The 26973-nt window shown below is 41.2% G+C and overlaps 2 protein-coding genes across 2 annotated transcripts in view; one reads left to right on the forward strand and one right to left on the reverse strand.

Moving 5' to 3' along the window:
* Positions 1-2985: 2985 nt before the first annotated feature.
* Positions 2986-11274, reverse strand: LOC308405277 (uncharacterized protein). Its single transcript, XM_080895788.1, has 6 exons — positions 11142-11274; positions 9595-9663; positions 9421-9469; positions 5122-5277; positions 4215-4307; positions 2986-3942 (listed from the first exon to the last, which is right to left on the reverse strand). Exons 2-6 carry the CDS (start codon positions 9615-9617, stop codon positions 3631-3633), a joined length of 633 nt encoding a protein of 210 aa, XP_080751914.1. The 5' UTR covers positions 9618-9663; positions 11142-11274; the 3' UTR covers positions 2986-3630.
* The window catches only part of LOC308405272 (collagen alpha-6(VI) chain-like), a 65454-nt gene continuing 48155 nt past the window's right edge, over positions 9675-26973 (forward strand). The window contains exon 1 of the mRNA XM_080895780.1: positions 9675-10143. Coding sequence (XP_080751906.1) covers positions 10134-10143 — 10 coding nt within the window. The 5' untranslated portion in view covers positions 9675-10133. The remainder of the gene's footprint in view (positions 10144-26973) is intronic.

A 26973-nucleotide genomic window follows, 5' to 3' on the forward strand; every position in this document is an offset into this window, starting at 1 on the left:
CCAAGTCTGATAAATCTGATCAGCTTCTAAACCACACTTGTGTTCTCTTCAATAAGCGTGGCCGAGCTAGGATTGTTGGGGGGACATCATAGAGCTGCATTTTAAAAGCCTGTCATGGTTCTCAGTCACTAAAGTGTTAGCAGACAATAATTCAAATCATCGAGTCTGTGTGCTTCAATGGGACGATGCACCTCTGACTGTAAACTGATGTTGGCTGTCAAAATGTATCATCCAGAAAAATATTGTGATGACTCTTCTGCTCTGCGTTCAGTCAGGAGCAGGCGGGACGGACGAGCATCAACAACACTGAAGACAGGAGACAAGTCACAGTCAGGTAGAGAGCGCGCACACACGCACGCGCACACACGCACGCACACACGCACGCACACACACGCACGCGCACACACGCACGCGCACACACGCACGCACACACGCGCACGCACACACACGCACACACGCACACACACGCACACACACGCACGCACGCACGCACGCACGCACGCACGCACACACACACGCACGCACACACACACACTGTATCAGTATTGTGGTTACTGGCTCCTCGGTGTGTCTGAATGCTGGGATGTGTGGGCTGCTTGTTCCTCCTGTGTGATTCAGGGTCTGGTCTTTCTATAAGCGAGGTCATTAATGCAGCCGTGCTGAGGCATGTTTGGATACTTTTAGTGAAGCAGACACGGAGCTGACTGCAGCCAGCAGCGCTCTCTCACAAAGCATCCATCATGACAGTTCAGCATGATAACAGCAGCACAGAGCAACATAAATTTCTGTGACGGCCTGTGTGGTCACTAGCAGTAGAAAGTGGAGGCTGTGGAGATAGTGTCTGTCTCCTGAATCCAAACTGGAAGCTGGTTCCACAGAAGAGGGGCCTGAAAACCGAAGGCTCTGCCTCCCATTCTACTTTTAAATACTCTATTTTGAATTTAATATAATTATAAAATTTAACGTGATATGGTGATATTTACATTGATGCATGTGTTTGATAGTAAAACGAGACCTGTACGGGGAGCGGGCTGGGCCCGGGTCTGAACTGAGCTCCTGAGTGTTCTCGAAACTAAATCAGTTTGTCAGCTGGTCATGATTCACGAATGCCTCCCACTGCATCATGTGACACGGTGTGAGGCACATTCACTGTCTCACTAAAGAAACACAATCATACTTGTACGTGTAATCATCCCACTTGGAGGGATTATGAAGTGGGAGTTTTCACCATAGTTGAATCTGTCCAACTTTCATTGTTTTATTCTGGGAAACATGAACCCAGCAGCCGCCGCCGCCAGGGTCTCATAATGCTTTAGTTTTGGCGCATGAACAGAAACCGTGAGCGAGTTTCTTACTGGAGGACATGGACCTTTGGAGTCTTTTTAACATCTGCTGATGTTCTGAGCTGAAACTTGTGCATCGGGCTCTGCTCTGTTATGATGGGAGGATGTGACTCTCGCTGGCTCAGTTTTTGCATCTGGCCTGTGTTATATTCACAGAGCATCAGCTGATGGCACGGACATACAGACATGTTGTGTTCTTTAATTTTCTGCTGCTTTAATAACCCTCCTGCCTTCTTGGGACCTTTTTGTGCCACTTACATGTGTTAAATAATTAGAATCTAAAAAAAGCTCCAGGTACAAACTCAGCGACAGTTCGAGAGGCACCGATGACAGTTTGTCCTGGAGCATACATCGAGATGCCAAATTAGGAAAGACCTCGTCGTCCCGGCAGTCGCCTGAGAGCAGATGAGCCGAGCAGGTGCGATGGAGGCTTTCGTGTACATGTTGAGTGTGTTTGGGGGAAGCGGAGACGTCCCTGCAGACACGCCACTCCTCCGCTCACATCTGATTTATTTTTTCCTGTTTATCTGCTCTCGGGCAGGACGCTGGCCTCGCAGCAGGAAGCTCCTTTGGTTTTGTGTATTTTCTGTGTACACATGTGAGACTGATGGATCAGCAGCAGCTTTGGAAGGTGAAGCAAAAACTGAAAAGTGGTTATGCAGTGCCCCGTCTGATGGATTCATCCTCACATGAATGGAAATCTCGTCAGTGCGCCATAATCTGTACTTTTTTGATTGATTGATTGGTAATTTATTTCAACATGTGAACAATATACAAGTACATTTAGAAAAGAAATGAGAGAAAAAAAAATATACTATACAAATTACATACAAAAAACCATTCTGATTAATTTACATGTTGAAAGGGAGTGGGAAGAAGTATACACTTATTTAATCCCACCCCTGTCCCATAAATTATCAGTGAATATTTAGTCAGCTTCCTTACTGATATAATTTGTAATAAAAATAGTGAACAGATTTCTGATATACTATATACTATAATATCACATCATGAATTTTTTGTTTGTTTGTTTTTAAATAGAGACATTCACTTAATTTAAATATTTTCCTTTTCTTTATAGATCGAGAAGATCATATTTTTATAACTCTTTTTGAACAGTTTTATGTTTGGACATTGCTTTAATTCCATATTCAGTTTGTTCCATACACTCAAAAAAATAATTCATTGGATGAACTTAATTTCATCTTGCCACCTATATTCCACCTAAACAAATCATGTTAAATCAATCCATCTTGATTGTGTTGTTTCAACACTAAATATGTTTGTAAGTGTAACATAATTTAAACATTAACATTCAGTTAATTTGATTTTTATTCAGTTAACATGTTTGTACCAAGTTAGTCTAATTAAATTAATTTAAATTCATGTTATATTGTTTAAACACTTTGGCACATCAAAAGTCAGTCTTGTTACATGAACTAGTAAAATGTTTGTTACACCAATGTTAATCTTGTTGAATGAACAAATGTAATTTATGTCTGTAGTACTTACACCAATCATGTTTCAGTTAGTGTTTGTATTGCTTATGTAAACATTACTTTTAATTAAATTAATGAAACATACATAAATGATAACTTGCAAAACCATCTTTTATTTTGCTTGAACATTCTTAAAACAGTTGGCAGGATCCCAGTTCAGCCTAGCTTTCTCCCCTTTAACCATCTCATACCAAGACCACAGAACTTCCAGATCAAGACATGCTGACTGAAAGAAAAAATACAATAAAATAACCCTAACCCTAATAATAAAAATGAAATAAGTCTGTTGAATAGTTTGCAGACAAAAAATATTATCCCCAAAGCAACTTTCGTAAAATGTAGTAAAATATGCATTGCAAACAACAATATGAATTTTAACACAATTTAAAGCTCAGACATAACATTCAACATTACTATGTTGCTTGCATACATTAGTCCTCCATTTAATCAGGCTGTATCCATTAATAGTGACTTTATGCTATTTAACGTGTGGAGAAAACATTCAATTTTGAGCATAACTGCTCCACTCAAACAATTTGTGAAAACCAGTGTGCATTTGCCTTTGTAACAATTGCCATCTGGCAAAAATCAGTGTTTACACTTAAACTGTATAAGACTTTAAGTTATGAACAAACAATCTTTGTATAATAGCCGCAGAGCAAACCACATAGTTTATATGAACATTTTATAACTTACAATTTTAAACTTTAAAACAGTAAACACATATTTGCATTGCAGAAACCTTGAAAAAAAAATATCTGGCTTGCATGAGTCCGTTTCAAGCTCATTCACCCCATTAGCTTGTTTTTTAGGAACTGTGCCTTGGATGACAACCTCTGTCCATCCAGCTTCATGATAATCTTTTGCAAGACTTCAAAAGTGCATTTGAGCTCCGGTGGGTAGCTTAGGTTCAGACAGTATATCAGTCCAAATAACAGAGCACAAGCAATTGCAATGCTCCTCAAACCAGTGAGAACCTCCACGCCTTCAATCAGGACACCGATGTTCTCTGGGTCATCTCCAGGCTCCGCACCCTCCTGATGTATGACATACACTCCCATCACAGTTTGTTCCATGGCTTCAGTGTTGGCCTCAGTGTTCTGTGACGTAAAATATAATAATACATTTGTTTGAGTCTACATATGAAAAAAAAAAAAGGAATTCAGCAATCAGCGTGAATATGCTGATATATTTACTAAATTCTATGTCTCTGGTTTCACACCTCAGAAATTTGACATGAAACAAAACAAGGACCAATTGCAATATCTTTTATTCACACGTGGTGTCACATTTTACCATTTCATATATCGAAATTACCCATAACTCCTGGAGCAAATTACATAACACAGAACAACTTGTGAATATAACTGACCGTATATTCCTTCACAAGTTTCTCATGGTCTTCATTCAGGTAGACACACAAGGACTTCAGGATGCATGCTCGTCTTGCATGTATTGTGTCATCCTAAGAAAAAAGGGAATCCATAATGACAATATTTAGCTTTTAGGCAGCAGTTTGAAAAAGGAATACTTAGTTTGGAAGAGTCCAAAAGGCCACATGGTAAATAGACTGGTTCTTATATAGCGTTTTTCTACTCAGAGCACTCAAAGCTGCCTTTATACAACAATTCATTCACCCAATCACTTTTTCTAAACTGTTTAAATGGCCTGTATTTATATAGCACTTTACTAGTCCCTAAGGACCCCAAAGCGCTTTACATATCCAGTCATCCACCCATTCACACACACATTCACACACTGGTGATGGCAGCTACATTGTAGCCACAGCCACCCTGGGGCGCACTGACAGAGGCGAGGCTGCCGGACACTGGCGCCACCGGGTTTAGTGCTTACTGTCTAACATTCATACACATTCACACTCCGATGAATGCATCGGTGAGCAACTTGGGGTTAGTATCTTACCCAAGGATATTTGGCATGCACACTGGAGGAGCTTGGGACCAACCCGCCAAGCTTCTGATTAGTAGCTGACCTGCTCTACCACCTGAGCTACAGCCACCTCAAAACATCTGTCTAAACCAAATCAGACACAAAATGAGGCAACACTAATGTTTTTTTGGGGGTTTTTTTCCCCATTTTGATCAAAATTAACCATACGATTTTATCAATTACTTATTAATATAAGACTGATGCTTATATAATTTGTATAAGATATGAAAACCTCTTAGGACTTTTGCCTACCATATGTATAGATATCTTTGCTCATAAAATTGCCAGATTATGGGCATAAAAAGTTCTTAAGCACAGATCCAACCCACCTTAGAGATGGCCACCATGATGTGTCTCATTTTTCTGCCAGCCACCCCACCTTTGCCTCGAAAGAGCTCCATCATGCGTGGAGTGTACAAGTCTAGCTCATAAAAGAATCTAGATAGCAGCGGTACTGTCGATATGCGCAGGAATTCCTTGTCAATCTGAAAAACATGAACAATGCACTTATAATATGCACCAGAGGAAGGACATACCAGGAATTATTAGCTGTTTTATCACTATGTTATGTCAATATTAGTGAAGCAAGAAATAACTGGTCAACCATAAACACACTCTAAAAGTTAGACATATAGGACATGCACCTCTTTCTCGGTGAACAGAGCTGGCCATCTGCTTTTAAAATCTGCAATAAAGGGCTGTCCTTGAATAACTTCTTGCCTTCTGTACGAAAAAGTCTTCTGCATTTTCATTGTCACTATATTGTCATTGTTTCTCTTCTGAACCTCTGAAAGCAGTGCAATTCTCTCTTTTTCCAGGCTGTCAGTGGTTTCTCCTTTTGGATACTGCGGACAGTAATTGACTTCTGCTCTTCTAGGCTTTTTCACATTCAATGCTGCCTTACTTTTGTCTTGGGCCTTGTTCTTTAGTGAATTTACCAACACCTCAGCACAGCCCAGGCCTCTCAGTTTGGTCCGGACATTGGCCATTTTATACTTGAGGCTAATTTTCCAACCATAACAGCCATTAAAGGATCCCTGCTCCCTCAGACAAGGATGCTGTTTGACAAGGGCTTCTGCAACTTCATTCAGGTCATTGTCAGTTGGATAGACTTTAAATTTTATTATTTCTTCAGCCAGCCTTTCTAAAAGGTGGGATTTCAGTTTTGGTGAGGGGGTCAAATGAGTTCCACCAGCAATGAACTCAGCATTGGCCTTTTCAAGTTGCAGTTCAGCCTCATAGCTGAAACGAGGGACTGTGAAGACACTTGGCCACACTGACAGTCTTGTAGACGGTGATGAACCTGACGATGAAACGGGCCTTGTATTGTCTGTGTCTGAAGAGCTTGAAAAGGAATGTGTTGGACTTCGCACTGGTTGACATGTCACTCCATCTTCTGTAAAACTTTGCAACTGCACACTATCCAAGTATACAACCTTTAAAGTTGCTTTATCATTAATTTCAGAGATCGCAGTCAGATTTACAAAATCATTTCCGAAATCAGGATCTTGATATTGAAGACGAAAATCCTGTTGCACTCCAAAATTTGTCTTTATTTCCTGACACAATTCCTCAATGGAGTCTGATATCCCAGCTGGTAAAATTAGTTTCCTGGCATCATCTTCTCCGAGAATGATCCTCAGTCTTATGGGCTGGGGCATCATGCTGACCTGGACAAATATCAAATATTTAAAAAATAAATAAAGATGTACTCATTGACTATTGTGCGAGTGTGTGTAACAAATTCTAATGTCAACGATAATTTGATGATGTCACCTTGGCCTCGAGGAATTTTTTTACTGGAGAAGTGAATAGTGCATTTTCCAGATTTGTCTTGCATTCTTCTAATTAATGACAATTCTTGCATAAGATGCTTAAAAGAAATCTACTCTCAATAAATTAAGTAGCAATTGGTCTGCAAAGTATGATGTATTATTTACTGTGCCAGGTGATATAGGGGGAAAATACTTACAAACATCACTCCTGTTTACCCTGCAAGTTAGTGTGTCTCTTCAGAGTAACCAGACGCAGGCCTCCCACTGAATAGGCAGCTAACGGGTAGTCATCGAGTAGTTCCCCATGCTCAATCAGAGACACCTCTCTCGCATGTGACATGTCAAGCTCAAAAGCTCTGAAGTGCTCTCGATACCAAGCAGAGAACTTTTTTACAAAAAAGTATATTCTGCCATGCAAAATAAAAATCTGCAGAATTTCTGCAAACTCTGGCAAACCAAATATTTGCCCATGAACAACTATCATTCCTGTGCTGTAGTTCATGCCATTGTATGACACGCTTTTTGTAATATGGACATCAGTTTCATCTGGTAATCTTTGCTTTATAGCTACTGCGATATCACTTTTCAGAACATCAATTGGTACTGATGAGCCAACATTTACCATTAAAGGTGTCTTATGGTCAGAAGAGTGCAAGTCAGAGGCAATCACGAGCTGATGTTTTTTGGCAAGTGTAACAGGTATGTTCTTAAAACAGTTTGTATGGCGAGCAATTTGTTTAAAAAAAACTATGTTTCGCCTCAAATCTCATTGTCCATTTGTGGACAAGAGGCCCAAAATGCCGAATCAGAGCAGGGTAGTGCTCCAAATAATGATGTTTAGGGAGAAGACTGTTGTTTGGAAAAAGTTCTTGGTATCTCTGGCGATGTTCACTGATTTTACACTCAAGGTAGGAAATCGACTCATCAGACTGGACAGGGGCTACAACAAGCTCCACAATGTCCTTCAGATCCAAAACAATATGCCATGCAGGTTCATCCTCTGGAACAAGTGGACCAATAATTAGAGGCAACAAACGAAGCAGAGACCAATTTTCATGTGCATTTCCACCAATATTTTTTTTTAATGAGAAAGTCTGGGGAATTGCATGAGGCCGGTTGGTTTTATCTGCCCATTTATACTCAAAATTTTGGATCAAGTTGTTAAGTTTTTCTAAGGTGAAATACTTTTTAGAGATTAAAAAAGAAAAACAATGCGCAAGCTCCACTGGTATTATGCCCTCTAGCAGATCATGTGCTACATCTGGAGGGTAGCCTGCAGTGACATGAAAATGGCTCAGATTCTTACTCAAAATACAATCTCGCTTAACTCCACAACAAGCACTTGCTGTTTCTTGTGCACGCTTCAAATGGAATTCATGAAGTTCCGGTGTTCTATGCTCAAAATCACCAGCAGTCACTGACTTTATTTCAGATTTTTTAGCTGTACAGAATCTGCATATGTATTCAGCAGAAAAACTTTCCACAAAACCTGCCAGCCCATGGGCTCCTAGGTTGTCAGCTATGACGCAGCTCACAGTTCCTTTAATACACTCGTTCAACTGACTGATGAACACACCATGTTGCTCCAAAGTTACCAGATCTCTCAAAAGTGGATCAAAGACTTTTTCAAACCCAAATGTCCTCAAATCTTCACTCTTGCAAAGGATTGCCAAATAAATGGATGAAAGGGCTGAATGAGAACCAGGTGGTAAATTGCCCAAGACCCAATATACACCACAAAGCTTGTGCTTTTTCCGTGAGGTCCCAAGAGGATTACAAACCTCAAAATCATCAATATAAAGGTTAATAGAAATTCTCAACTTCTCACCATCTAGAAAGCTATTTCTTTTATAATGCTCCCCATCTCGAAAAGATCTGTAAACCCTCTGATCACCATTCAGATTCTCTCTATTTTCTTGAGCTATTTGTTCTTCAATCACTCTATCCAGCAATTTATTGTGACTCAATATTTCCTGCAATAACTGTAATAAAGGGATGTACTGAAATGACTTCCTTTGGTCTATCGATAAAAAATACTCAACAGGCTCTACAACCCTAAAATTTTGTATGTAGTATAGTTTTCTTTTATAAGGAGTGGCAAGAGGGCCACACTTTCCCAATATTTTAGCCACAGGGTTAGAAACACATACAGAATTTGCAAGCTCTTCAATAACAGCCTGACTAATATGGAGGTTATGGCTCTTAAAAATTTCTGTAATTGTACGTTTTGTCAGAGGTACACTAGCTGAACTCAACAGAAAAACTAAGAACTCATCTAATCCTTTTGCTGGAACATGAAATATGTGTTCCAATTTCAACAATATTACTGCTAATTTCCGTTCAATTAGTTCGGGCTGATTTTCAACATCACTATTATCACATTCTGTCACTGACTCACTTTCAAATTCACCATAGGATACATCTTCAGAACAGCTAGCCCTTACATTATCAGAGGACTCTATCACTTGAACTGGGTCCACACGTGTAACTACACTGGCTTTAAAATCTTTAAGTGTGTGTGGATGATGCTTCCTCTTTTTGTGTGTATAAAATGTATTGTAAATATTTGTCTTGAAAGGGCAACCAAGAAACACACAACTACCTGTCTCGTTACTTCCAATATGGACAAAAAAATCTCTCTCAGAGAAGACGTCACTGCAGTCACATAACTCACATTTAAAAGTTACTGAACTTGAAGCTGTCTGTGTAAACTGAGATGAATGAGCTTTATAGACATGAGTGTTCAGTCCACTCAAAGTCTTAAATGTGCACGGACAATTAACATATATGCACAGATAATGTTGACCTATTCCGTAATGATGATGTAGTTTATAATGTTGAAGTAATTTGTACCTGCTGCTCTCTCTGGTAACACAATGCTTGCACTGCCACATACACGTCACTGATAAAAAATGAAATATGCATTAGAAAACGTCAAGGAGATTAAACTTCTGCATCATCCAAAAAAAAAAAAAAAATAACATAATAATAATAATAATAATAATAATAAGGCAAACATGAACTTACCATGTATTGTTGAGGAGGTGCATAAGAATCTCAGAGCATGGGAATGTGGCTTTATTTTGTGATGTATTTCTGGGGAGAGAAATTAATTAAAACAAAGTTATTACTCTGACAAATTTGTGTTAATATCTACATACTGTGAAATGTGAAGACTGTTACGGTGCGTACACACCGAACGCGATAGACGCGACCAGAGCTTCAGGTTTACATGTAAAGTCAATGGAGGAGCACGATGAAGCGCGACTGGGGGTCCAGCTAAACTTCGGAAGCAGATTTGCATTGAGAAAACGCTTTTCTGCCTACTTCACACGACTGACGCCTTTGAAGCGCGAAGTAAAATACGCACTGCAGTTTGTGTGGTGCATTTTGTGCATTCGCGCTTATCACGTCTACCGCTCGAGTTGGTAAAATTTGCGGGACAGCAGCTTCTCAAACTCGGCAAGGGACAGAAGGTGGTACAGCTGAAAGCGGCCGTCATCCAGACGGAGCTTCTGGAGCAAGTGGTGAAACTCACCAAACTGCTCACGCTTGTGGAAGACCTGATGGACCCAGGTACGGTGAGGACGTCCTTTAGGCACTGCTCTGCTCTCCACAGCAAATAGAGAAGGGAGACTCTTTCTTCAAACGCTAGATTGACAGCTGCCATTTTAATAACATACCGTCTGGCACTACTTCCTCCCAGATCTCTTCTTCATACGCGTGAAAATTGCATATAAACCTCGACCAGTTCATGCTGGACGCGCTTCGAGGTGCAAATGTGCACGCGATCAGCTAGGGGCGTCTATCGCGTTCGGTGTGAACGCACCGTTAGTCAGCCTTAATGCAGAGCACCAGAGAAACTATAACCCGAACAATTATCCACCTAAATCATTCTGAATTCGAAAACTAAGTGAATATATTACAAAAAAAGAAAATGCACATGCAATTATTGTGACAGATTTTATCTTACTCCTTGTTATTAACTCCCCTAAACGCTGGTTTAGTTGAATTAAACCTTTCATCAATCCAGTTAATGCGGTTGCCCGCGACTAAACTCCACTGACAAAAACAGGAATTTTAGATAGAGCATCATAAAACACTCATAAAATCACCCAAACCATGTCGGTCAGTCTTACCACTACTACCAACAATCACCAACTCCGGTTAAGCAGAAAGTAACCCTTCATTCATGGAGCTATATGCGAAGACGTAACGGCTCTATGCGGCTTTCCCGCTCTTCAAAGTTAGCTAACTCCAGAGAAGAAAAACAGTCCTACCAACGCAGATAACCATGAAACACACCTCATTCAAAGTCGACAGAAACAAAAACAAAAAAACGAACTTACCAAAATAACCTCATCAGTTTTTGCTCTGTTGCAACAATTAGCGACTCCGGTTAAGTTTAAAAAAAAAAAACATTAAATTCACCGACTTACATTTGAAAAATGTTTGGGTCTACAACCTCCCTGCTATATATAAATCTCCACACTACACAGGTAAAAAATTTTAACTAATAGTATTTATCTCTCACTCCACTAACCTAAATAAATATATCAAGAAATATTACTTACCTCACTATCAGGTATACCAAAGAAGTAACTCCACGTGCGCTCGTTAACTTCTCAACGGACCTTTCCGCATCCGGTGGGCGTGGAGCATGCGCAATACATGACGCTATCAGAGCCTTTGGTTTGATGGACCTCATTCTCATTGGATTGCCATGAACGAATTTAACTCATCAAAGTTTTCTTTGATTTATATTCAACAAAAAAGAATGAATCATTTAATGAGCATAAAAATGATTTCTTCATGTGATGTAAACATATTACTACTTTGTTAATCAAACACATGCCCTAGTTGATTTTTTTGAGTGTAGTTTCACTCCTTGAACAGAAACACAAAAGCCTTTTCTTGTAGTACGTACCTTCATTGTTTTGAAGTTACAAAAACCCCTTAAATTATAACTTCCTTCTTTCAAAAAAAACATACTCTGAATATTACCTGGCAGTTCTTTATTTTTTGCTTTGAATAGAATTTGTGCTGTTTGGAATTTCACTATATCGTCAATTTTCAATATTTCAGACTGCAAAAATAGTGAGTTTGTATGTTCCCTATAACCTGCATTGTGGATGATTCAAATTGCTTTCTTTTGAAGAGTAAAAAGTGAATGTAATGTGGTTTTATAGTTATTGCCCCAGACCTCTGCACAATAGCTTAAGTATGGTGAAACCAGTGAACAGTAGAATATGAAGTGATGTTCTGTCGAATACCTGTTTTGCCTTGTTTAGTACTGCAATGCTTCGTGATACTTTGGAATGAATATATCTTACGTGAGCTCTCCAGTTAAGTTTTTCATCTATTATTACCCCCAGAAATTTATTTTCACTGACTCTTTCAATATCAACACCATTTATTTGAATCTTTGCATTAGTATTTAAACTACTATTTCCAAATAACATCAGTTTAGATTTATTCAAATTTAATGATAATTTGTTTTTATCAAGCCAGAACTTCACTTTACTTATTTCATTAGTCATATCCTCCAATAAATTCTGCAGATCATCACCAGAGCAAAAAATGTTTGTATCGTCAGCAAAGAGAACCATTTTTAATACTTTGGACACTTTACAGATGTCGTTAATGTACAAGTTGAAGAATTTTGGACCCAAAACTGACCCTTGGGGTACACCACAAGCAATGTCCATACATAAGGAGCAACCACCATTTATTTTCACAAACTGCTTTCTGTCACTTAAATAACTCCGGACCCAATCTAAAACTACCCCTCTGACACCATAACGTTCCAGTTTTCTTATTAATATATCATGATCTATAGAGTCAAATGCCTTTGTCAAGTCTATGAATAACCCAGCCACATATTGCTTTTTGTCTATGGAATTTGTGATGTATTCTATTGAATCTAATAGTGCCGATGATGTTGATCTGCTTGATCTGAATCCGTACTGACTCTCAGTGAGTAGTTTATGTTTATCTATAAATTTTTCCAGTCTGTTTTTAAACAGTTTTTCAAGAACTTTTGAGAATTGAGGTAGTAAAGAGACAGGCCTGTAGTTTGTGAAATGGTGTTTGTTTCCAGATTTGTATAGAGGTATAACTTTTGCTATTTTCATTCTGTCTGGAAATCGACCAGTTTGAAATGATAAATTACAGATGTATGTAAATGGTTTTATAATAGCCTCAATGACTCTTTTAACCACTATCATATCAATATCATTACAATCCAAAGATTTGTGATTTTTACATTTTTTGACAATTTCAAGAACTTCATTTTCATCAACGGCTGTGAGAAACATAGAATATGGATTTCTGTCAATCAGTGTATCGGGTTTTTCCTGTGCTTTCCCAGGATGAGTGATTGTTCTTGCTAAATTTGGTCCAGCAGTTACAAAGAATTCATTGAGACTATTTGGCTGTGAAAATGCAAACAAACAAGTCAAAAGTGGTTTTCTCACATTAAAAAGTGCTGAAAAAGCTGCTCCAGTGTTCAAAAGGAAAACATAAAAAGCATCTGCAAATACAGGATTTAGTTTCAGTCAGTTTCCAGCAACCTGAAACACAGAAGGCTCCCAATGAAGAGCTCTGTGTCTGTAGCTCCTCATCACATGTCAGTGTTCATGTGGTCCTAGATTAGAACCAGGCCCGCGTGGTTCTGTGGACGGTCTTGCAGTCCTCCCCTGCAACAGAAATGTAATTTCTGGTGAAATGCCTGCGTTCGAGTAAAACACAAAAATCAAATGATACTTCAGCACTTTCATGTTTTTACTGCCTGGGACAAACACATGCATTTTAAATACTAACCATTCGCCCTGAAATCCGCTGCTATGGCACTGCATCAATATCCACACCAGCCGCCTGATTCACATCTTTGTCTTAGTGTTTACGTCTGAACTTAAAACGCACAAAGCAAAGTTGAAAACCAGCAGACGACTCTACAAACACGAACAGGTAGAAACGGAGGCTGCGTGCTCGTCGCTCAGGCTGCGGGCTCGGGTCGGCGTGCGCTCAGCTCTAACACCAGTCTGGGTTCTTGGCTAGCTTAGCGTTAGCATGCTGTCTGTGCAGGCACTTGCAAAGACCAAAGCTGTGTTAGCAGCTTCTGTCCAATTTTACTGTCACACTCTTGTCCTGTTGTGCAATAAAAATAAAAGTAACGTCCACATCTCCGCTCCTCAAAAGCTGTATTGCTGTAGTGCTCCATTGTCTGCTTTCCAGTCGATTGCACAGGAAGAAAAATGTCACGGTGCGACCCAGTACCAAGACATTTTAGTTTTATTTTGTTGATTATTGTATTTTTTCTCCATGTTTCCTGTTTTATTTTGAAGGAGTCTTGTGTTCTTTGTTCAATGTATTTAGTTTCACTTCCCCTGTCCTGTCATTAGGTTCATGTCAGTTTCCTGTTACTAACATAATCACTTCCTGGTTTTGAACCACCTTCAGCACAGAGACCGAATCAGCCCAGACTCCTGCTGCTGTCTCTGGCTGCACCGACCTGATGTTTGAGCCAGTTTATGTCCTCGGTGCATTAACAACACTCCGTAATTTATGTTGTTTGTTTTCAGTGGCGACTACCGATATCAGATTTTAGCCCCGGTGAGAATTCTGCGAAACCACAAATATTTTTAAGTAACAGAGCTTTGGTTGGTTTCCTAACTCTGAACAAAAACATGCTGAGGGATTTTAGTTTTATGGAGTTCTCCTCTTTGGACCCTCACTGCCCTCTTTTCAGGCTCCATTAACATTCGTTCAGCTTTAGAGGCACTTTCAGTAAATTAAGCTAATGCGAGACGCCTCGTCAGAGCTGCCAGACACGAGGGGGGGATTTTTTTTATGATTATAACTCTGTGGGTAACACCAGTCTGCTGGTTAGCTAACGTGTGCTTACAATGCTTTCTTTGTGTTTGTATCACTGTTACAGCTGTGCATATTTTTATTTTCACATCTCCAAACTCTCAAATAAGAGGAGAAACATGCATAAAACGAATCCCAGGCGTTTGGGCTCTGAATATTCAGTTTTAAATCTGACCACACCTCGTCGCAGATGTCAGCTGGTCAGGGTAGAGTAGGTGGTGAAGTCTCTGGGCCACCTGCAAGGTGATGAGCCCACTAGGAATAGCCAGGCCTCGCCAGCTTTCAGAACAGAAGAAAAGGCTCGGATGAGGTGAAACAGTCGGGTTTCCTTCAGTTCAGAGTTTAAGATTCAGACACGAAGGACTGAGAGGCTGCAGGAAGAGCCGGAGAAAGGTCATTTGTGAGCAGAGATGGGCAGTAACGTGTTACTGTAATCCGATTACTTTTTTTGACTAACGAGTAAAGTAAGGGATTACTATTGCAAAAACAGTAATTAGATTACCGTTACTTTCCCGTAGGAACGCTGCGTTACTGCGTTACTAAAACCGTGATTTTTTGCGAGAATGTCTCATGACAGTGACGTAAGCGAGTGCGACATTTGTGACAACAGCTGTGTGCAGATCAACAATGGATCATATATCGAGTGCAGAGAGAGTATGAGCGTGCAGCGTTTAAAGCGTGGAAGTACTGACCTTACTTTGAGTTTGATTCCATAAAAAGTGACAAAAACATTAGCGTCCATCGTGCGCGGGAAGAAAACTTCTTTTTACAGCGAAAAACCCCCTAAACTTCCAACAAGCACCGAGTAGCTACGACGTAATGGGAAACTCACAGAGAAACTCGCGGATTCTTCCACTGACCGCGGCACACCTGCACCAGGGTAACCCTCCGCCTACCCCACTCCTGCTTTACAGGTGAAAATAGAGCAACAGGACCGCTGAGTCTGTGACTTTATTTATTTTAGTAGTAGTATTTATTTATTGTCATTGTCAAGAACAATGAAATTGCGTTTGGGGCTTCCATACAACCCAAAAAAAGAAGAAAATAATAAATACCCCTTAAAACCCAAGTGTACATATTTAACCCAGTGTGACTCCAATGCAATAAGACAATCCTTAGCAATAATGTTCGTAGAAATTCAGACAAAGACCTGAGAAACATGACAAAATACAACAATGCAACCCATTCAATATTATTGTACTGTGAGATATGATATCAGATATGATAGTTATCTATTTAAGAAAGAGGGGGGGGGGGCAGGAGGGGGAAGAGAATAAAGATATGATGCACCAATGCAGACCAGTTCATTGCTATTAAGAAGTTGGATATGGTTATTGTCCGTGAGAGGGGGGCAGAGAGTTCAGGAGCCTCACAGCCTGTGGATACAGGCTGTTGGCCAGTCTGGATGTTCTGGCCTGTATAGACCTGTACCTTCTCCCTGAGGGCAGCAGATGGAAAAGGTGGCGCGCAGGGTGATGTTGGTCCCGCAGGATACTGTGCACCCTCCTCAGACAGCGAGTGGGGAAGATATTACTGATCTCTGGCAGACTTGTTCCAATAATTCTGCCAGCTTCTTTCACCACCCGCTGGAGTGCTTGCTGATCGGCCTTGGTGCAGCTGGGGAACCACACTAGAAATCCATACGTCAGAACGCTGCTGATGGCACAGTTGTAGAAGTTCAACATCAGAGATCTGGGAATGTGTGCGCTCCGCAGTCTCCTCAGGTAGTAGAGGCGCTGTTGGGCCTTCCGTGCAACTGAGGTGATATGGTTGCCCCAGGACAGGTCCTCGGTCACAGTTACCCCCAAGAATTTAAAACTGCTCACCCTCTCCACCGCCTCACTGCCAATGAAGAGAGGCAGATGGTTGTTATGACCCCTCTTCCGGAAATCTACAATGATCTCCTTGGTCTTTTTGGTGTTTAAGACCAAGTTATTGTCGTGGCACCATGACTCTAGTTGTTGCACCTCTGTCCTATAGTTTGTCTCATCATTGTTGGATATAAGTCCGAGCACTGTAGTGTCATCTCCAAACTTAACAATGAGATTGGACGCGCAGGAGGAAATACAGTCATGGGTGAAGAGAGTGTATAGCAGAGGGCTCAGAACACACCCCTGAGGGGCACCGGTGTTGACCACAAGGGTGGAAGAGGTGTTCTTACCCACTCTGACACTCTGTCTACGGTTAGTGAGGAAGTCCACAATCCAGTTGCACAGAGAGGAGTTAAGTCCCACTTGGTGGAGTTTGGGACGGAGTTTGTATGGCCGGATGGTATTAAAAGCCGAGCTGTAGTCTACAAAGAGGAGCCGTGCATAGGTGTTCCTGTGTTCCAAGTGCTTCAGTAATGTGTGCAGCACTGTGGCGATCGCATCCTCGGTTGACCGGTTCTCCCTGTATGCAAACTGGTGCGAGTCCAGGGATGGTGGACTGTGTTTTACTTGCATCTATTTGAAAGACTGAGTGTAAGATAAGATAAGATAAGATAAGATAAGATAAGATAACCTTTATTAGTCCCACACGTGGGAAATTTGTTTTGTCACAGCAGGAAGTGGACAGTGCAAAAGTTATGACGCAAAAATTAGAATACAATAAGAATAAATACAGTACACAGCTGTACAGAATAGAATAAAATAATATACTATATACAGTAGAATAAAATAGAATAAAAATATACAATAAGATAAAAATAGAATACGAATGCTATATACAACTGAGTAAAAATACAACGATGCCAGAAAAGATTATTGCACTTAGTGTTATTGCACATGTGTGGATGTGTGTGTTTGTTCAGTTAAAGTCTTTGTTGTGGAGTCTGACAGCAAAAAATATTTTATTTTATGAGCTGGAATGTGCAGAAAATAGGTTTAAATGTTAAACTAATTTCTTCCAGTCAGAGAATGTTGCAGATAATTAAATGTTTGCTTGATGCATAAAGTTAAAAGATTAAAACTAATAAAACAAGTTTTAAAAAGAGACTTTTCCATTTGATTACATTTTGTATGATGGATTATGCAGAAAAAGTAGAATTGGGCTGAAAGATCTATCACTTTATCACCTATTCAGGTTGTAAATCGTGTTTTTAAAAAGTAACTAAGTAACTAATTACTTTTGAAAATAAGTAATCAGTAACTAATTACTGATTACTTTTTGCGGAAGTAATCAGTAATTAGTTACTGATTACTTTTTTCAATTAACTTGACCAACACTGTTTGTGAGTCAGAGCCACTTTAGTAAAAGCAGAGAGCTGACATGAGCTGACGAGGCGAATGAATAACAAATGCATGGCGCGTTTTTCTCCTCGGCTCTTTTTGAAGTGGTGAAATTTTCCCTTATAATTAAAATCTGATTTAGCAAACTGGTGCATCTGAGTTTGTACTTTAAAAACATCCTGAAGTTAACTGGTTGGATCCAGTTTGACGGACTGGTAAGAGAAATTGGCACAGATCTCAGATCTGCATTTCCAGTGAAAAGCAACAGAAGGGCTGGATTTGCTCTCATTGGTCAGAATAACCAGCCCCTGGAGTTTGTAGCGATGGAAACGCCGGCTTTCCCTGCGTGAACAAACACGCTGACAGGTTTCCATGCTGAGTGAAGAACCTGAACAAGGACTGAAACCAGATATGACAGATCTGTGCGACCCGGGAATCTAAACCTCTAATAACTGATGTAAACGTCAGTGGTAGAGATAAGATGAGCGGGCAGGGATTTGCATTTCAGATTGTTAAAAGAAAAAGATGTTGTGTCACACTGAAAATTGTTCCTTGGAACAGAAAAAAGACTCTTTGCTTTCCAACCAAACTTTGACTTTTTTAAATGTCTCAGAGTGTCGCCTGTCTGACCAGTTTAGCCTGACCAGTTTAGCCTGACCAGTTTAGCCTCCTCTATCAGAGTTAGAACAAGCACAAAATGATGAACGGTGGACTCGAAGGCTCGCACACTCGCATAGTTTTGAAGACGTTTCTTGGTCGGACCTGCCTGAAGTAATTTTTCTCACCACATGAGTTCAGAGAAAAACTGCAACGATTTCTTGGAAGTCCATATTTTTCTCGATTGTGCCTGTAAGTGTGTTAACGAGCTGCTGAGTGGCTGAAACATCTGGATCGTTTCACAGGTCTCCAAAGTCCTGAACAAATCCGTCACATCCATCTTTTAGCTGCCTCGGGTGTTTCATTGTTCTATTCAAAGAGTGGGTTTAAAAACTGAGATGAGCCGGTGCAGTTTTCCATCATCAGTGCTTTTCCTCGAACCTCACAGAGTAGACGCATAAAGATTCGTCTGCTGGTGCTGAAGGTTTAAACTCCCATCAGCTGCTGAAAGCAGAGCTGAGGCTGCTTTCTGTCAGAGTTGCTCCAAACTTTGGTTTCTATACATCAGAATAACAAATTCCTGGGTGTAGATTATCCAGAGCACAAACATCTGGCTTTCAAACACTTCTTCAATCAGGGAGGGAAGTGCATCATCCCCCCACGGGCGCCCGGGGGTCCTGTGTGTTTGACAGAGACTTTACATCATGCAGCAGAGCTTCAAGCTGTGCATTCTTCACTCTAAACATTAAAACTGCAGTGACTCAGACTGTGCGCGTTTTTCTTTTTGAAAGTTTATGTCTTCTTCACGTAAACTTTCACGTCTTCTTCTCAGCCCACCCACCTGCTGGTTGGTGCAAATGTTCCCTGATGGAGACGTGCTTAAAAAAACCACATCAGATCATTGAACAGCCAAAAGTATGTGGACATCCTGTCTATGCTCCAGCTGTTCTCCTGCTCTGACGGCGTCTGCAGGGATTTCTTCCCACCAGCTTCACGTGTCTGACATCATTGAGTCCACTGATAATTTTCTTGGTTGCACTTTTACTTTGGAGGGCTGCTCAGGTATTGACCACCCAAGGATTAGTGACTCATTCTAGCCATTTTTCATTTTTATTCTTCTGTAAGAACATCACTGTTTGATTTACTACTGGTCCATCCCTTGGCTCTTACTTTGAAACTTCAGTCACTGCTTCCTGTTTCCCCACTGGCTCCCTTGGTGCTGTTCTGGTGCTCCTCAGCATCATTTCCTCTGGTAATTTCTCCTTCCACCTCCGCCATGTTGGCCTGCAGTTGGTGCTGCTCTGAAAGCGCTGTAGTTTAAGAATATAATCCACCCACTGTTATCATCTCCAATGACCTGTACCAACATAGAGCAGAGCAGCTATCTGAACGCTGCTCCAACAGAGGTCGATCATCTTGTTAATAATTTCAGCTCCTCACTACGTACGACTCTGGATACTGTAGCTCCTGTGAAAACTAAGGTCTCTAATCAGAAGTACCTGACTCCGTGGTATAATTCTCAAACACGTAGCCTAAAGCAGATGACTCGTAAGCTGGAGAGGAAATGGCGTGTCACAAATTTAGAGGATCATCATTTAGCCTGGAGAAATAGTTTGCTGCTTTATAAGAAAGCCCTCCACAAAGCCAGAACATCTTACTATTCATCACTGATTGAAGAAAATAAGAACAACCCCAGGTTTCTCTTCAGCACTGTAGCCAGGCTGACAAACAGTCAGAGCTCTGTTGAGCCAACCATCCCTTTAACCTTAACTAGTAATGACTTCATGAACTTCACAAATAACATTTTTATCATTAGAGAAAAAATTACCAATAATCATCCCACAGATGTAATATTATCTACAGCTACTCTTGTTATATCCCCGTGTCCAGTCAGTGTCTGTGTCTGCCTTGGTCCCACATCTCTGTTCCCTCTGTAGTGCCTGCATGTGAGTCTGTCTTTGTTCAGTCTGTGTTTTGTGTTTCCTGTTTTACTTTGAAGGTCTCTGTCTTATCTCAGTATGTTCAGATGACGCTTCCTTGTCTCGTCGGTTCTGATTTGCCCCAGCTGTGTTTCCCTCCCGTTACCCATTCCCTGATTGCTCCCTCTGTGTATTTAAGCCCTGTGTTTCTTTGTGTCTGTGTCGTGATCTACCGTTTATTTTGCTGTGTGTTTTGTCAGTCTGCCGGTGTTAGTTTATTTTTGATGTTTTCCAGTTATGTTATGTTTGAGTTCAGCATTAAAGCTGTTTCGGTTTAAGTTTGTCTCTGGAGTCTGCACCTTGGGTCCTATTCCTGTCTGCACACAGCCGTCACTTAACAGTTTGATGGCAGATACTCCCTTCACCCTGGCCAAAAAGGCTAAAATGACCAAAGAAAAAGCTGAAAACAGCTAAACATGAGAGGTTTAGGACAAAGTTTGTGGTTTTTCCATTGTTTAAGCACTGCTTCCAACCAAGAGTGATGCCATATATGCCCTATAGCTGCAGAAAAGGCTAACATTGTTATCTTTTTACAAAAGTTTGTGTTCTCCATTCTTTAAGCACCGGTTTGAGCACCGGCACCGTTTCAAAAGTACCGGTTTGGCACCGGTATCGGATAAAACCTAAACAATACCCATCCCTACTAATTAGTGTTAATTGGTCTTCCAGCTCTTCATAATGCTCAACTTTATTTTTTCCAGCCTCTTATTGCTACTTGTCCCAACTTTTTGGGATTTGTTGACACCGTGAAATTTTGAATCAACATATTTTTCCTTTCAAATGTTTCTCGGATTGAACTTTTGATCTGTCATCTACGTTCTCTTCTGAATAAAATATTGACATTTGCCATCTCCACATCATTGCATTCAGTTTTTATTCACGATTTGTTTGGTGTCCCAACTTTTTTGGAATCCGGTTTGCAATAAATACTCACAAAGAAAACGGCGCCGTTACAACTTATGTCTAAAAATGTATCGTTTCATGCATCGGTTAAAACACTCGACTCCAGCTACACGACGCGCAGCTGGAAACACTTCACACAAGTCGAGCTGCCCGAGATTCACAGAATTTACAGAAAATGTTACATTTTTGTGATTTATATGGTTATCAGACGATAGATGTCTTATATCGGGGTATGAGATTTTGGTCATATCGCACAGCCCTAGGTGATGTAACGATAGCGTTTTAATAATGAACACAAGGACCGAGCACAGACTCAGACCACGAGAACCTAACATTCACAGAGAGGAGCAGGTGGGCGGGTCGAGTCTGGATTCAGTTGCGTCGCTTGAAAACTAGACGAGAAATAGAAGCTAAAGCGAGTCCGAAGCCACCACGTCCCATAGCTGTAACGATGAGGTGAAGGTTGAGAGGAAACGTCGGGGACACGGAGGATGAGTGACAGATGTGCTGCTGCAGCTGGAAGACACGCCTACTGGGATCAACATCTGCACACAGGGGAGGGGAGAGTGGGAGAAACAGGCAAAGATAAGGGAAAGGAGGAGCTCTGGATTCATGGGAATGTGACACAGAAGCCTTTTTGCTATTTTTCTTCACATTTCTTTTATTCTCTTAATGATAAGATTGTCTTTGTGAGGTTTTCAACAAAAGTCATCGTGAACTGAAAGCATCTGACATCACGGCCGCCGTAAAGTTTTTTTTAAACATCTGTTTTTGTTTGTATTTGTGCTGTGTGTTAGCTTGCAGACGGGTTGCATACTGTTCTCTACATTTCAGACACGATATTGTACTTTGCACAAAAGGCACAACGCTAATTGGTCACTCCGTGAATTCTGTCAGATACAGATTTTAATGTTAGACAAAGATGAAACACAAAGTGTAGTTTTAAGGGGAAAAGTAATCCAAAGCTACCTGTTCCTGTGTGGAACAGTAACGCCCTGTTTCAATAATGAATTCATGTGATTGACAGAGTTCATGTTCACTGCCACACTCAGGACAAAGACCTCAGACAGCAGCACATCACAGCACCATCTGCAGCCTGACAGGGTCACAGAGACGTTTCTAAAGCTGTGAGACTCCAGTGAACCACGGTGGAGTCGTTACCCACACATGCAGAAAACCACTTCAATTCAATTCAACAAATCTTTATTGATCCTGAAGGTTGACCCCGAAGGAAATTGTTTAACCGACTTTTGCCAGCGCCATCTTACCCTTCTGACCATACATACATTACCAGGGGTGTCAAACTCAAATACACAGTGGGCCAAATTTCAAAACTGGAACAAAGTCGCGGGCTAACGTTAATATTTATTGAATGAATCTTTTCTTATGGACTCAAACACGTTTTGCTGAAAAACTGAATATGGAACAAGCAAAGCTTAATACTGAACAATATATATATTAGCTGTATAATACCAGTAGGCCAGCTCTGATAGTAATTTGGTATGGCTTCACGGGCCAAATGTAATCAGGCTGCGGGCCAAATTTGGCCCGCGGGCCAGAGTTTGACACCTATGCATTAGACAAACATCACATGGCAGGTCAGGGAGGTATAACAATGGAAAATGCACAACATGAGGAAAGACAAGGAGAAAAAAAGAACTCCTCCCAGACTGAGCTCCAACAGGGAGATCAGTTTGAGAACAGGAAAAAACACCTCAGCACATGAAACACATGAACCTGGAACAATCCTGGAACCTTCACCGGAGCGAGCTGCCCACAAAAACGACGACTCGTCCAGGAGGTCGCGGTGGCGGTAGTGTGACGGTCTGGGCTGCTCTGCAGGAATTCTGCTCTCTACCAGAAAACCCTGAAGGAGGATGTCCACCCATCAGGAGACAATAATGATCTTTCCTGGACTTCAATCAGACTGAGATGCTTTGGCATGTTTTGTCTGTTGAACTGACAGAAAACAGGGTACCAGCACTTTCTAAATCAAAATCAAATCAAATCAAATCACTTTTATTGTCACATCACATGTGCAGGCACACTGGCACAGCACATGCGAGTGAAATTCTTGTGTGCGAGCCCCACAAGCAACAGAGATGTGCAAACACAACAACACAAACGAGCAAAATACAAGAATGGCCAACCTGAAACTAATAAATATATGTACAATATATAATAGTGTATGCATTTCTGGATGTGTATACTAAATATTTTCCTACGTGTGTGTGTGTGTGTGTGTGTGTGTGTGTATACACATTTTTACAAATTAAATAGTAAAAATAAATAAATAAATAATAATAATAATAATAATAATAAAATATATAAAATATACAGAGTTGAATATGTGCAAAACAAGTGGCATTTATATACAGTGTGGAGTGCATAATGTTGAAGTTCCAGTAGTGAAGCTGAGGTGTCTATGACGTGTTCAGCAGTCTGATGGCCTGATGGAAGAAGCTGTCTCTCAGTCTGCTGGTACGGGACCGGATGCTGCAGAACCTCCTTCCTGATGGAAGCAGTCTGAACAGTTTATGGCTGGGGTGACTGGAGTCCTTGATGATCCTCCCCGCTTTCCTCAGGCACCGCTTCCTGTAGATGTCTTGGAGGGAGGGAAGCTCACCTCCAATTATCCGTTCAGAGCACCGCACTACTCGCTGGAGAGCTTTGCAGTTGTAGGCGGTGCTGTTGCCATACCAGGTGGTGATGCATCCAGTGAGGATGCTCTCAATGGCACAGTGATAGAAGGTCCTGAGGATGCGGGGGCTCATGCCGAATCTTTTCAGTCTCCTGAGAAAGAAGAGGCGCTGCTGCGCCTTCTTCACTGTTTTGTTTGTGTGTACTGACCACGTAAGATCCTCAGCCAGATGTACACCAAGGAACCGGAAGCTGCTCACTCTCTCCACAGCAGCGCCGTTGATGGTGATGGGGGTGTGTACTTCTCTGCACCTCCGGAAGTCCACTATCAACTCCTTTGTCTTTGCGACGTTGAGGGTGAGATGGTTGTCTTGACACCAGTGGGTCAGGGCGCTGACCTCCTCCCTGTAAGCCGTCTCATCACCGTTGGTGATAAGACCCACCACTGTAGTGTCGTCCGCAAACTTCACAATGATGTTGGAGCTGTTAGTGGCTGTGCAGTCGTAGGTGTAGAGTGAGTACAGCCCTCTCCCTGTGTCTTCTGTTTAAAACAGAACTTCAAAGTGTTCTTGGTCCCTGAGAATTTCATGTGGACGCCTTGTTTCTAAAACATTTATTAGGGCTCCAAATGCTGTAAGAATCCGGTCTTTAGTGATGACGTGATGAGTCCTGCTTCCGCCCAAACGAATCTGCGTTTAATAAGGCTGTTGTGTTTTTAACATGTTTGAATGTTTTGTATGTATTTAATCTGAACAAGCCCCTAAAAACAGTGATCACTGTCGGCCTCTCTCGCTTTATTATCGCTCTTCATTTTAAAGCTCAGATTTGAAACCTCACGATGTAACTCCAGCCCAGCAGCAGTATATTAATGACTAACCTCGTATTGTGGATGGATTATCTCAGTTGTTCTCCTGACTGAAGTTTGGTCTGTTTACAGCATCCTGCCATGCGATTGCATTTGTCCCGAACCATCAAGTTAACTTTTATCAAGTGGAAAAAGGTTAGCGTTCATCCTCCAGCTTCACTGTGTTTATGCTAACATAGCTGTGTCGCTAGCGGCCACGTAGCACATCATTATATAGCAGCTAGCCCAACTTCAGTAACCCTACAAACGTCACTGCTGTTTATTTTTCTGTCTTCATTTATGTTTGAAGTGACAGCAGAGCTGTACGTTAGAATTTTTCATAAATCTCTCAGTCAGAGCATGCTATATCATGCTTAGGTGGAAGCTAGCGAGCTAACTTCCTGCTAACTGTGTTAAACTTCATAAATCCTGTTTTCATGGATGCTTGGATGTTAAACTTAATTGTTACACCTGATAAAGCAGCAACGCTGATCATTTTATTGAAGATGAAAGAATTTAGACAGTTTTTAACTCTCAGTGATGCTGCAGTGTTCGTTTGACTTTGAGACCTGCAGCAGAGTTTGGGCCCAGGCACAGCTAATGATGTCAGACTTAAAGACTGGATAGGGCAGAGTAAGAAGCTCAGAGAAGCCAGCAGTTAGAAACTCTTCGGCACGACTCTGAGATTTTAAGCTAAAGGTTTTAAGCTAAAAGCGCACAGATGCTTCAGTGTGACCAGAAAATCCTTTTGATTCACAAGTCAAACATGTAAATCCACCTCTAATGAGGAAGATGACGGGAGGAGCCGGAGGAGGTGCCACCTTTCCTCCTCCACCCCCCCGCCATCGCCCCTCTCCTCCTCTAAAAGCAGCCCTGAGCTGCAGCTCTGGATCAGCTGTGTTTGGTTGCAGAGGTGCTGATGCTGCTGCAGCAGAGCTGTAAGTGGGTTCACGTCTTTTTCTCTTTAATCTTGCAGTCAAAGAAAATATGCAGATTTTTCTGAGTCAATTTGGGAAGTTTGGAATTTCCTGTTGTGTCAGAGAGGAAATGATTGCATGCGCAGTTTACCGTCTGTCTCCTCCTGAAATATCACCTGATGATGTCTGATCACAGGTCAGTTTTGTGTGATTCCAGCTGTGATGTTGTGAAAGCAGCTGCTTGTCTGCTGAGACTTTTAGTGGAGCTCAACCTACAGACTGAGCTGCAGCAGCTCACGGTGTGTCAGAGCAGACGGGCATTAACGCTTCAGCCCAAAAAGACGAGCGTGGTTCTTACCTTGGCACGCCTGTGCAGCCGCCTCTTCAGATTGGGATTCATTGAGAATGTGCTGCCTGATGAATGTTGCTTGGATGGACTGACACTGCTGACTCAGATCACTGGAGCAGCAGCTATTTATAGTTTGTAGATTCAGATGACTATTGAGCATGTTTTCAGATCTGCCCATATCTGTCATATTATAATTCAGATCGGTACATTTACATATTTTTGTATCTATAAAAAGGAAGCTGACACTTTCGAGACTTTATCAAAGGTGTGAGCATCACAGCGAGGCCTTTGTGTCAAAGTAGCTGAAGATAAAACAGAAAAACATGAAGGTTTTCCTGTTCTGGGATTTTATAAAAATATTCTGCAGTACATCAAAAACGAAAGAAAACCATTAATCAACACATGAACATCACCTCTGACGTTACAGCGGTTTTATTAGAGACACGGCTGAGCGTTTTGCATTTTGCATTTTGCATAATTTTAAAAAGTTTAAATTTGTTCAGTATTGAACGGCAGAAATTAGGTTTTCTTTTTGGAAGTAAGTAAAAGGAAAAAAAAAAACAGCGGCCGACAGCCTGTAAACAACGGTAGACTGGTGCGTAACAAGCAAGCGAATAATGCAGAAAACAGGTTTTTAGACGGGAGAGAGAGAGAGAGAGCTGTGCATCGCGGTGGAAGCAAAACAGTAAAAGAGTGAATCATGACGATGTTCATGTGAAGCGTTTGGATCTTCTTTTGCTGCTGGTTCGGTCAATATTGTTTGGAGAGACATCAAACTAACAGCTTTAGAATCGGCTCATAAAGGGCGTGAACACAAAGCGCCGACAGATCAGAGTCAGCGAGCTGTCGGCTTCCAGCCCCGACCGTGAGAAAGTCACATCTCACTGATTCTGATCCGCGGGTCGCGCTGTGTGTTTACGTCTTTGTGTTCCTGCTCTCATTTACTGTTTTAGCTGTTTGGTGGTTCTTGAAATTTTGTGAGGTTCAACCTGAGATTCTGGCGTTTTGGGCAAAATAAATTTATATTAAAAAAATCGATTCAGGATTTTAATGAATTGATTTTACGTTATCCAAGCCAGAATCGATTTTTAATCAA

The sequence above is a fragment of the Rhamphochromis sp. 'chilingali' genome, assembly GCF_963969265.1.
Source record: "Rhamphochromis sp. 'chilingali' genome assembly, chromosome: 11".
NCBI classification, from domain to species: domain Eukaryota; kingdom Metazoa; phylum Chordata; class Actinopteri; order Cichliformes; family Cichlidae; genus Rhamphochromis; species Rhamphochromis sp. 'chilingali'.

What these genes read in the sequence shown, in the direction of transcription:
- LOC308405277 (XM_080895788.1), bottom strand. Translation starts at nt 9,617, where the DNA reads ATGCACCTCCTCAACAATACATG. An exon ending in CACCTCCTCAACAATACATG is followed by an intron (nt 9,470 to 9,594) that starts GTAAGTTCATGT and finishes ATTTTTTATCAG; the next exon opens with TGACGTGTATGTGGCAGTGC. An exon ending in GTTACCAGAGAGAGCAGCAG is followed by an intron (nt 5,278 to 9,420) that starts GTACAAATTACT and finishes CATGTTTTTCAG; the next exon opens with ATTGACAAGGAATTCCTGCG.